Below are 12,276 nucleotides of genomic sequence, written 5' to 3'. Positions count from 1 at the left end.
ATAACATGCCAGGCCGTCTCCCCCGCTGCTTTTCCATCCACGTTTCATAAAATGACATATGAGGTTCTATGTGCAAACAGCCCTCTGGGCATCCTCCGGACTCACACCCCTGAGACACAAGACGGCCTCAAATGTGCCCTTTCTCCCCCCCCCCCCCCCAGCCCTAAGGTGAGCCGGGAGGCCGACGGGGAACAGGGCCAAATAGTGTTAAATCAGGGGGCACCCACAAAACAAAACAATCTGCATTTATATCTGCGGAGTAAGGTTACACATGCCACTTCTATTCCTGGGCCCTTGGATAAACAGCGATTAGTCCGCCACACTGGACGGGGTTAATAGGAGTTTGCTCGGCGGCCGGGCTCCGCACCTCAAGGCTTGGCCTCGCCGATCGATTGGAAACATTCAGCATACGTGCACAGTAGCATTACTGTACACGGGCCTATAAGCTGCGAGCAGCTGGGGACTTTTAATTGAGTGTCAATGGACGACTCGGCCACAGCGAGGGAGGTCTTTCCACGCAGGGAACGCTGGGCACATAGTCCTTTTGTCTGTTTGTGTACTCGTGGATTCTGGGAGCTGGGACGGGCTGTGCTGATTGAGACCAACAGGCTGTGAATGTATAGTGACACACGAGAGGGAGAAGCTGAACTCACAGAGCTCCAGCTCACGTGTCCTGCTTCAGGTGGAAGACTGGAGATCAGCACGGAGAGGTCAGAGGTCAAACTGAGAGACACATTAAAAGAGGACACTTCATGATTCTTGTGTTATGATGATGATGGAGGAGGTTAAAGGTCGTCAGTCACGTGACTGTCCCCTTAGAGCAAAGGGTCTGTGACATAAGAAGATAACATATGTTGTTAAAGCCTAAATGAAATCAATTTCAATAAAGGACGATCAGTTATTAATCAATAATCGAGTAGAGGTCAGTTTAACCTGCTGCTTCTCAGTAAACTTGATTATTGAGCTTTTCACTGTTGATTGGGATAAAAGTGATTTGACTTTTCTCTCCATTGTACAAACCAGTCAATCCATCAAGTGATCATCAGATAATAATGTACTTTTAATACTTTTAATACTTTTAATACTTCACATCCTGAGGACCACTTTGAAGTATTTGCAGTAATCCGATTACTTTCTCCACCCCTGATAAATAATAAAGGAATAAGACTTTATTCTACAGCAGCTGAAGTTTTATGGTAATATTTGAACGTATTGATTGAAACGGCTCTGAACTTCTCACAGAAGCAGCAGCAGCTGAAGCAGCTGGTAACTTTCTCCACGTGCAGCCGCTCCAGTCAGAGGGATCCTCAGCGCGAGCAGCAGAGGAACCTGGGAAGGTGTAGGACCCAGCAGACCTCCAGCCCCCCCCGGCTTCACCTGTTCGCCTTCACGTGTCTCCCCCTCCTCTCACTTGGGACTTCTCGCCTCGCTCCTCGGTGATGAGCACCTCCCTGCAGCCCGCAGCCATGCCTTCGTCCGTGCGCTGCAGCCTCCTGATCCTCTGCGCGTCCCTCGCCGGAGCCTCGCTGGCGGAGATCGTGTTCCGCTGCCCGGGCTGCACCGCGGAGCGCCAGGCGCTGTGCCCGACTCCCACCGAGACCTGCGCGGAGATCGTGCGCGAGCCGGGCTGCGGGTGCTGCCCCGTGTGCGCCCGGCAAGAGGGCGAGACGTGCGGCGTGTACACCCCGAGGTGCGCCACCGGGCTGCGGTGCTACCCGACGCCCGACTCGGAGCTTCCCCTGGAGCAGCTGGTGCAGGGCGAGGGGCAGTGCCGGCGCAAAGTGGACCCGGAGACCAGCACCCACAGCCAGGAGCACCGGGAGCCAACCAGCGGTCAGTGCCTCCTCCGATACCCGCGTTTCTGCATCAATCTTTCATGGCCCTGTCTAGACTGCAGCCGGAGCAGGAGGCTGCACGTTGGGTTGAATCCTGCGTAAAACACACGATGAATGCATGGTACCCCTCAGATACGGTTCTGTTGTGTGATGTTTGATGTGTGCAGATCCTCCCGTGTTGGTTTATTGTTTAATTCTGCTTCAGGGTTCTTCTCCACACTTATCTACTTCATGCACAACCTCAAAGTTTCTCTAAAGTCCAGTGTTGCATGAGTCTTTCTTGCAGCTCTGTCTAACTCTGTGCTGCAGACCTGCTTCAAGTGTTGTGAATCAGCCTGCTGTGCACAGGGGGGGGGGGACGGGGGAAACAAAAGGTACAAGTTAACCTCAGATATGCTCCCGACACATCTGGACCCTCCAGTGGTTCTCAGGGCGGCCTCCACTCCCTGAAACACAGAGGAGAGGTGGCGTCCTGCAAACTTCCCAGAAGTGGCTCTGGCTGCCACAGAAAACCCCAGAAAACATCAGAGTATTGCTGTTGATGTTTCCACAGGAGCAACAGAGAGAGGCAGCAGGAGGAATGCTGCATTGATTGGGAACGTGGACTTTAGGCTTTGAGCAGGAGGAACTACAAACTACTGTTGACAGTGAAAACCAGCAGGACAGATTAAAGCTGGAGTGAAGGCCTGAAAACTCACAAACCCTCATTAATTGACAGGTTTTTCGCGGAGTGGAGCCAGCCGGGGTGTGATTCCTCCTCGTTCCCAAACCCATGTTTTGTCGGAGTTTACCTCCAGACTGACACGTGTTTACTTTGGCTCTGCAGCCCGGGAACACAGAGAAACTACCGGAGGCGGCGTGCAGAGTGGCCCCGCTCTCTCAGCACGTGGACAAAAGGTCAAAAGACGCCTCATGACACATTTATGATTTAATAATCAGTCACGGTGATCACTCACTTCCACGTTTACGCAACCCCGAGCCACAAAAATCTATTTCTGCAGCCCGTGCTCAAACAATAACAGACAAGTAATAAAGCAGCTGAGTTACATAAGAGCAAAACAAGAGGAGCAAATACAGCAACGCATCGTGTAAAGGCTTGCTCGCGAGGAGGACGTTTGTTAAATGTCACTGATTCCTCTCTCTCCCTCGGGTGTGGGTCCGGCTCTGCTTCATCTCGCAGGCTGAAAGGTCTGAGCTGAAGTCAGATGTGTGCTTAACAACCGGTACGAGCCCAGAATGGTTGTTTTGGATAAAAGCCTCGCTGCTGCAGATGGAAGAGAGATTTCTGACAAAGGCAGGGAGCGCTGCAGAGGGCGGAGGGTGCACGGCCTCCTCAAGGTCAGAGAGAACGAAAGAGAAAGACACGCGGGGCTGAAAAAGGCCCAGAAGCTCTTTGCAGATTCGTTGATTTCCTGCTCTGTTTACATCCTTCTCTCGTCGTCATAACACATAATAAAGCGACTGCTGGCGCTTCGGTCTTGGCTCGTGAGCGCCGAGACTCCAGCCACTTGATTTCCTGCAGTAAATTCTTCTGAGATAAAAGAAAAGTCCCTGAACGAGTCGGCTCGCAGCTTTTATCTCTGCATCCCCCGGAGTTAATCTGCGAACTACAGAGTGAAGGCTCATTAATGAAGTGGAGCAGTGACTCGAAGCTGATTCTCACTCCTTAATAATTTAACCTGTGAACATCTGAGGAGAAACTTATCCCATTTGTGCAGATTTACACAAGTGGAATTGATCCGATCTGGATTATCCAGAGCCGCACTGATCTCTGATCTGATCTGTGAGAGGTCAAAAGGTCAGAGCCAATATTCCCCTGACCCTCCAATGATCACGTAAGAGACTTAGAGCGGCTGAGTCTGAGGAGGGAAGTGTGGGTTCCAGCCCGAAGAGTTAAATGAAGCTATACAAATATAGATAATATATATAATAACTCTTCAGTCATTAGCTTTATTAACATGGGAGAATAAACGACCTGATACTTCTGTGTTTGGAATGAAATGGACGACAGTGGCTCATTTCATTCTCCAGACAACAGACAACACCTCGGGGAGTTTTTTATTACTAATTCAGTAATTACAGACCTGATACGGACTCATGTAAATACTTGAAACTGTCTTGTTGAGCTCAGCAGGAAGTTCATTTGCCTCCGGCCGCACAGAAAATCCACTCGTGATCAAACCTGACGTCTCGTTGAAAAGGCGTTTGAGGAAAAGAGCAAGGAAATGAACTTTCATAAGATTCATTTGAGAAAGTAGAGCATTAAAAGAAGAGACATGTTCTTTAAAGTCCGAGTTAACGTCCTGACGTGGTTTAAAGCACAAAGAGGTTTGGATCTTTAGGTAAAATCTAAAATAGGATGATGTTAACAATATTATAAAGATAAAATCTCAAACTTCTCACTAAAAGTTCCATGTTTCATTCATTATCTGCGTATTTAAAATGTCTCCCTCTTAAAAACTAAAGGTTTCCTCCCCCCCGCTGTTTATGCAGAGCATCACATATTATCGTGTCCCCACAGAAACCTGGACCCAGATAAAAGGTTCCTTTTGGGCGACTAAGGCAGTTTGACACGTGCACACTGAGAAAGAAAGAATAAACCTGCAGAGGTTTTGTCACGTCAGGAGGGAAAATGAGGGGGGGGGGGGGGAACAAAGTGAGTGGAGAAAAAAGCTCCCGTGCCATCTGGCCGCTGATATAACATTGTTAGCTAACAAGGGGCATTCCTGTGTACCTGCGGGGGCGTCCAGACGGAGCCCGCAGGACTGAAATAGCTCAGAGATAATCCCCCCTCCCCGGGCGTCTCCAAAAACAGGGGCATTCGTGCCATCTCCCCCCCGGGCGTCGACTTGACGTGCACCCCGTGCCAAGAATCTCCTCGTGCCTGCTGAGATCCAGAGCAACTTCCCATCGTCCTCTCTGGTCAAGGGTGATGTAAGACAATCCAAACAGTGTCTGAGATGCTGCGGACTCTGGAGACAAAGGGCGAAGCAGCAGGTTGCACGGGATCAGATCAAATGTGGGAACAATCATGGACTGTGAGTTCTATGTTCCCATCATCATTTCTTCCATGTTGCCCTGACATTTCTTGGAATGTCTGGTCATGATTTATCCCTTAATGTCCCGACAACAGACGCAGGAGCCTCCCTGCTCGTGCTAACCCATCTCTTTTGTTTTGGGTACATTGGCCCTGCAGGAAAACGCAGGAAGTCACAGCCATTAAAGACTAAAGTCATTAGGAATCATCAGGAAACTGGTGACGCTGCAGAAGAAGAATCAGCAAAGGGGTGTTCCCTATTCCGCCCAATAGCTTTGAAATGTTGAAACTCAGAGTTTAAAAGCTTGAAATCTAATAAAAAAGGTTTTGCACGATTGGAACTAAGTTTCGAAGCCGTCCATAAAGTTTTAATTGGCTGAAATCTCTGCAAACATTATTTTGTGTTTGAGTTTTCCTTCTTCAAAACAGCAGCACGTTTTTTTCCAGTGTTTCCTCAGCACATTTCAGATTTGTCACTGTGCATCAGCTGGTTTTCCAGGTTTGATCTGAGCACTGGTGCACGTACGTTGGAAACAAGCTTCTGAAACCCTGAAGCTCGAGTTGTGTTTGCTCTCTGCTGAGGAACAGACAAACCACATGTCGGGTACCAGGCTATTTGGGATCGTCAAGACGAAAAGAAAAGAACTAAATAATGTTTGCACGACTTCCAAACTTAATTTCAAATCATGCAAAACCCTTTTTATTAGGTTTCAAGATTTCAAAACACCAAGTTTCAACCTTTCAAATCCTTGTTCCCAGTTTCAGAACATGGAATATTTATCTCATACCAGGACGGAGCCTGAATCTTAGTTCCTGCAGACGCCATCTCTCCTTGGATGTGAAGACTTTTTCTCCTTGTTGAGCTTCTGGATGTGCGAGTCCCCCCCCCCCCCCCCGTCGACTGACACATCACCTGTCAAACAAAGAAATGTCCCCGAGCTGCTGCCCCACCGCAGGTCCGCTGGGTTCCAGCCCGTGTCCCAGTTCAGGTCCCGTCCAGTCGTCCCACAGTTCCCCCAGTGGTGCCGGTGCAGCGAGCGGCCTGGTCCTGGTTGTGTGTGCGTACGTGCCAGAGCCTGTCCGAAGCCTGCTGGTGGATGACTGTTGCGGGCCAGAAAGCCTGGAAGGTAAACACATCTGCACTCTGCTGAGTTTGTGTTTCTAGGAAAACAGTCCCACAAGGCCTTGTAATGGATGATGGACTGCAGCTCCTCGGCTCAGTGCCTCTCAGAGACTTCTTAAGTGGCACATGACCTATTTCACTGGTCTGAGGTGTGTTAAGAGGAGACGCGCCGCTTTCTGCATTCCTGTTTTTAAAGGGAAAGTTCAGCTCTGTCTCGTGTGCAGGGTCCTGAGAACCTGTCCCAGGTGACAACTGGTTCCAAAGGGCTGTAACCAGTGACCTCGGGGATGATCCGGTGTTTTACTGCTGGAAACTGGTTTGACCTTGATTCTACAACTCTAACAACCCACAGGAGAAACATAGAAACACAGGGAACCGATAAACAAGCTCCATCCTCACGTGTTGTCAGGCAGTTTAAAGTTTAAATGTTAATAACTAAGATTTTACCTAAAAGAAAACAAATGCATGTTGTTTCCTCTGTTTCTACACAGACAACAGTTAAATTCACTAAATAACACACACCAGTAGAAATCAGTTCCCTAAACACGTCTGATCCAGGAAGTATTCTCTGAGGAATCTGTGAAAACACCAAACAATCTCACAATGATAATGAGAGAAGTAAAATACCTGGATCCGACCCCTGACCCAGATCATACCAGAGTCTTTCCTTCATCTCGTTTCCTGGACAAATCTGTCCAGTGGTTTCACATCATCCTGCAACAACAAATAAACAAACATCCGCTGTGTCCGGAAAGTGGAAAACTCTTCTTTAAGTCTTTAATCGGACTTTTCATATTCTGTGTTCAGGTTGAAACCAAACACCCCGAGGAACAGGTGGAACTAATGACGTCATCAACCAATCAGAGAAACCCAATAAAGACAGGAAGTGAAGTGAGGGACGCACAAGGAGAAAAGCTTCAAAGTAAAACAGGAAATAATGAACACCTAGAAAAGATCCACAAAGGAACCGGTGCACAGAAAGTTACACTGTCTAGAAATAAATCTTCATGAAGTAAATATTCAGGTGACATTACATTAAACACATTAAAGTGTGACTCCACATGTGGGACGTGCACTGACTGATCCTCCACCAGCTTTTTGAAGCTAAAGCTAAAGCTGCTACATTAAAAAGACGTCCCGGCAGCGAGTTCTGCCGATGGAACGCTCCATGGAAACGTTGCCGTGGTCACATCGGTCATTTTCCACCTTCCCCTCCTCCACGCAGCCAAATCTGCCATTTGCTCAGTTGACCAGAACCTGGACAATCAGACATGACACTTCTGGCCTCCGAGCCATCTGGGAATTCGACATGGATCAGAATTAGAAAGGAAGCGTCCCGGGCCTTTGTGGGGGGATTAATTCAAGCAGCAGACTGGACAGTAGGCCTGCTGCTCTGTTGATACTGCTGATCCCCAGCCCACCGCTGTGGGACGGCTTGTTCTGCAGAGGCCTAGTGCCCCCTGAAAGTGGGGTCCTGACCCCGCTGTTTGTTTGTGTGCGTGCACGTACGTTCAGGCGGGAGATCGCTCACAAACTGTCATGTGTGTGTTTGTGTGCACGGACTCTGCATCTCATGTTTCCTCAGAGGAGAGGGCGCGATGGCGTTTGTGTTTGGATACTGAGGGGATTATGTAAGACGGCAAAACAAAAGCACACACACAAACACACGTGAGCACACACACACACACACACATGCGAGCAAACACACACACACACACACACACAGACACACATGTGAGCACACACCTGATTCCAGTTGACTTTTGCCCCTTTTCTACTGGAGAAAGCGAGTCTTCAAAGCCGAGGCGGGGAGAACACAGCGGCGCGTCATGGGGGGAGCTGAAGTCCAACAACACCACATCTATCTGATGGCGAAAGGCGCCAGCTCCTTGTTATTGCTTCGTTTGGAATTTCCTTTCTCCCGTTCTCTCTTAGGCCTTTTGTAATCATATTCTACACCCGGATGTCAAATCTACCTCTTGCAGAGCGCAGAGAATGTCTCTGCAGTCCGCCGCGAACACACACTTTCCTTCTCTGGCCCACAGATGCCTTTCCACAAGTCTGCACGTTACAGCTTGACCCTTGCATAACTGTGAACTATCCACTTACTGGCCGATTCTCCACCGTCTGTGCTTATTTCCCCTCTTTGCTTCAGGTGCGTAGGTGAAGTGCACGCTCTCCTGCAGAAATTCTGGGAAAATAAACGGGCTTTCAGAAAGTATTTTCTCGATTTGAAACCGAATTCTTCGCTGCTAGACGGGGCTGAAATGTGATCGTGCTGCTTTCTGAGGAATTTACATCATTTAACTTTCTTTTCCCGCTGGTTGGCAGTGACACTCCTCTTCCACTCCCTCCTCCCCAGACCCCAAAGTATGTTCTGTTGTCAGAAACAACACGTCGGGTCGGATCTGACAGCCTCCTACATCTGGGATATCGATTCATGTTGCCGTTAAGACTCCAAGGAGACGAAGGTCTCAGACCTAACCAAGATATCAACGTGCACAATCTTGCTTGAAGACACAGGATGAAACATAATCGCTCCTCTTCCTCCTCAACCTGCTGTCGCCGCTGCAGGTGCAGAACAGAGACTGGAGATAAAGATGGACGACATGAGAACTCAGAGATTTATCATCCATCTCTCTCCAAACATGTTCACTTCTCCTCCCTCGAAAGCTAAAGCTGATTAAATTGCACAAACGGCTCCAGCGTTTGTCTGTGTCGTCGATCCAACAGGAAGCCGGAGCTGTGGTTTGTTCAGGGTCACCTCTGCAGCTGCTCGCTCAAAGTCCACCTCCGTGTTTCCCACAAAGCGTTTCCAGCTTCACTCTCTGTGTCCCTGTGAAAAGTGATCTGTGCAGCTCGGAGCTTATCTCGCTGCTCCCCCAGCCTCTAACAGGCCTCATCCATCACCACAGTGCAGGAGGGAGACTCACACACATCTGACCTGTCGCAGGTTAACAGCTCTCAGCCGGCAGCGAGTCCATCAAAGTGTCCTCTCCTGCCAGCTGCAGCTCCTTCATCAGGTATCTGACATCTGCTGTGTGTCTGTGTGCAGGTGAGGCCGTGGAGCCGCTGCCCGAGCAGGGCGTCAGCGAGGTCCCCGCCGTACGGAAGCCGACTAAGGAGGCCACGTGGCTCGGGCCCAAAGAGAGCGCCGTGCGCCAGCACCGGCAGGAGATGAAGACCAAGATGAAGACCAACAAGGTGGAGGAGGTGAAGCCGGCTCGGCCCAAACAGGTGAAGATTCCACTCTGCAGAAACTCTGTGTTTATATTCAAGTGATTTAACAGGTTCTATTCTTATTACTGATCATTCTCTCTATTATACTTGTATGTCTATGCATTGGCGACACCTAGTGGCCGGAGGAGTTATCGTCAACATGATATCAAGAATTCCTGAGGGAATTTATCCAAGTTTTGTACAAATATTCATTTTGACTCAAAGATACAAGGATTCAGTTTGATGGTTTAAGGTCAAAGGTGAAGGTCACGGTGGAAATAAGATATATAGACTATAGACTATATATAAATATATAAACTAAACTCAGTATTTGTACTTTCTTGATGCATTGATTTATGATTTCTTCTGTAAAAACTGTCTAAAAGCAGCAAATATCCCCTAAATATCTTTACTCTATAAAACAACAGATCAATATAAATTAGGCTGATTCAATTTCTGCTTTTCAAACTGGCAAATCATTTTTAATTTATTCTTTCAAGAAAAGTTAAAGAGCTCTTTGCATCAGATGACATATGAAAGCAGGTGTGTTGTGAATCTCACACCACAGAAGAAGAAGAGGAGGCCCAGTGGCGCCCCCCTCTGGTGCAGCGGCTCCTCATGTTTGTGGCACATTTTATTTCCATATTTGAAGATGAGTTCGTCCCCGAAACTGTCGACAACTCACAGGGAAAACACCGTAAAGACCAAATCATCATTTATATAGTTTATAAAAGTATTAAAAACTGTTGTGGCAGAAAGAAAAGTCAGATATTTACACCTGCAGCTTCGTGCACCTTCTCTGCAGCCTCGTGGTTTTTCATGTAAAGTTTCCGTGGTTGGAAAAGGGGGATCTGCTGGTTTTAACGACTCTTATGAAAGATCAGATGTTCTTGTGACAGAACATTGGACCCGCATGTCACAGACACCCGGACGTGACTGTAAACATGACTTCTGTTTGTGTTTGAAAGACCCAGTGTCAGCAGGAGCTGGACCAGGTCCTGGAGCGGATATCTAAGATGCCCTTCAGAGATAACCGAGGGCCCCTGGAGGACCTGTACGCCCTGCACATCCCCAACTGTGACAAGAGGGGGCAGTACAACCTCAAACAGGTGACCACAGGGGCATTCTGGGAAAGAGGGGGAGACAATGAGTGTTTAGTGGGTAGAAGGTGGGGAAAGCATCGAAGTGACAGGGTTAAAGGAAAAGAAGTGTTTCCCCCTCTCAGATCTGTGTCCTGTAGAAAGTGTCTTATCTCCATGAACAGTCCTAATAAAGAGACTTGTCTTTCAGTGCAAGATGTCCCTGCACGGTCAGCGGGGCGAGTGCTGGTGCGTGAACCCTCACACCGGCCGACCCATCCCCTCATCCCCCACCGTGAGGGGCGACCCCAACTGCAGCCAGTACCTCCGAGAGCTGGAGCTGGAGCTGCCCGACACGGCCCAGATGTAGAAACCGTAGAAAACACCTGAGAAACCTGGGGAACAAAGAAGGTCTGAGTAAGCTACATGTTACCTGTGTGCGTTTCCACAGTGACTTTTGAAACAGGATTAGAATCCGTCAGATTAATTTAGAGACGAGGCTCCTCCTCCTCCTCCTCCTCCTCGTAGATCTCGGGCCGGAGCGTCTTTGCTTTACTAACGGTGGCTGTGCTCAGATTGTGTGTTTTGTACTGTGTGTGTGTTGACGGACTCAACACGTGTCTTCTTGTCCTAGCCTGCAGACGAGGCCTCGTGTCAAACTGCTCCGAGTTCACCTTTAACCTGACATGTTGGTGCTGTTAGGGAGGAAACGACTTTAGACTGCGTAGTGATTAACAGATTTTTAAAACATTTTGTAGGAAATTGTCATAGACTCAGTTTGTGCCTGTGTTTTTATCTGAAGTTGTGCTGCTGCACTTTTCAATAAAGAAAACTAATAACTTTAAAAATCAAAGTGCGTGTGAAGTGTTTTTCCACAAGAGCAAAGTCAATTCAGACGCTGACGGAGATGAATGAACATGCAGCAGTTTGAAAATCTTCATTTTAAAGCTGCTGTGATCCCGTGTTTTACCTCGGACCTTAAAGATGATTGACAGCTTCTAAAGCGTGAAGCAAAAGTGTCTCCGTTGCCCCCTGGTGGCTGGCTGCAGTAAAGATCATAAGCCCCGCCTCCTCCCTGTTAGCAGACGGGACATGGACCAAACTAAACCAAAAAAAATCAAAGAACATGGTAAATACATGTTTCTGAATAAACTCCTCTTCAATGTGATGATATAAAAACGGGCTGAGACGTGATGATTGACAGCTGAGACTCGTGACTTCTGTGATGTCACCGCGCGAGGCTCCACCTCCACGCGGCCTCACCTGAGCCTCAAGGTCACGGAGATCTGCCGAGTCGGCGCATTCAGGACACGGGTGCACACGTGTGCTTTAGTGAGTACAGGAACTTTATTTAAATAGTGATTTGTTATTACAAAAACAGAGTACATCAATTACACGCCTGATAAATATTTCACCATAATGTTCACATTTATCTTTTTTTTAAAACAGATTCTGAAACGATCACCGTGTTTAACATGTTTACAGCTTGAGAGAGGAGCTTTATCCGGAGCCTCTGTCACAACATCAGGAGATTATACGAGTTATCGACCCAACTAACAAAGAGTCTAGAGATCTTCGTCCTCTGTCGACGTGCGACTCATCGTCTTCGTCTGAAAACCAAACCAGTCTAAAGTATCTTTCACGCCACCTGACGTGGTTTTCCTCTGTCGGTGCTGGAGCGTTCCCACATGCAAATCCAAATTCAAAGTGGCGTGGGGCAGAAGGCACTTGAATTTACATACGACCTCGGCGACCTTGCTCTTCGCAGGATTTGAAAAGGACCCGGCGAACCCTGAGAGCAAGGGGCCGTTTGCCTGCGTGGCGGCGGCGGCGACCCAGCGAGCGCACACACCCACGACACGGGGCCTTTGCATATGATTTGTGTGGAAGGGAAATGCTGAGAAATGAAACCAGAGCTTTTTCAAGTTGAGAACTATTAGGGCATGGCACGTACAGCACACACACACACACACACACTCAGGA

The 12,276-nt window shown here is 48.4% G+C and overlaps 1 protein-coding gene across 1 annotated transcript; it reads left to right on the top strand.

Annotated features, from left to right (window-relative positions):
• Positions 1 to 1,338: 1,338 nt before the first annotated feature.
• Positions 1,339 to 11,146, top strand: igfbp2a (insulin-like growth factor binding protein 2a). The gene is made up of 4 exons (XM_034613019.1): positions 1,339 to 1,833; positions 9,051 to 9,232; positions 10,183 to 10,323; positions 10,505 to 11,146. The coding sequence occupies exons 1-4, from the start codon at positions 1,440 to 1,442 to the stop codon at positions 10,661 to 10,663; spliced, it is 876 nt and encodes a 291-aa protein (XP_034468910.1). The 5' UTR covers positions 1,339 to 1,439; the 3' UTR covers positions 10,664 to 11,146.
• The last annotated feature ends 1,130 nt before the right edge of the window (positions 11,147 to 12,276 follow it).

The sequence above is a fragment of the Hippoglossus hippoglossus genome, chromosome 2 (genome assembly GCF_009819705.1).
Source record: "Hippoglossus hippoglossus isolate fHipHip1 chromosome 2, fHipHip1.pri, whole genome shotgun sequence".
Taxonomy (NCBI): domain Eukaryota; kingdom Metazoa; phylum Chordata; class Actinopteri; order Pleuronectiformes; family Pleuronectidae; genus Hippoglossus; species Hippoglossus hippoglossus.
The sequence above is the reverse complement of the archived record's forward strand: the minus strand, read 5'-3'. Positions and strand labels throughout refer to the sequence as shown.

Bases quoted from the DNA above. Each gene is read 5' to 3' on its own strand.
- igfbp2a (XM_034613019.1), top strand. From the start codon at position 1,440: ATGAGCACCTCCCTGCAGCCCGCAGCCATGCCTTCGTCCGTGCGCTGC. The intron at 9,233-10,182 runs GTGAAGATTCCA...TGTGTTTGAAAG, and splicing joins AGCCGGCTCGGCCCAAACAG to ACCCAGTGTCAGCAGGAGCT. The intron at 10,324-10,504 runs GTGACCACAGGG...CTTGTCTTTCAG, and splicing joins GGCAGTACAACCTCAAACAG to TGCAAGATGTCCCTGCACGG.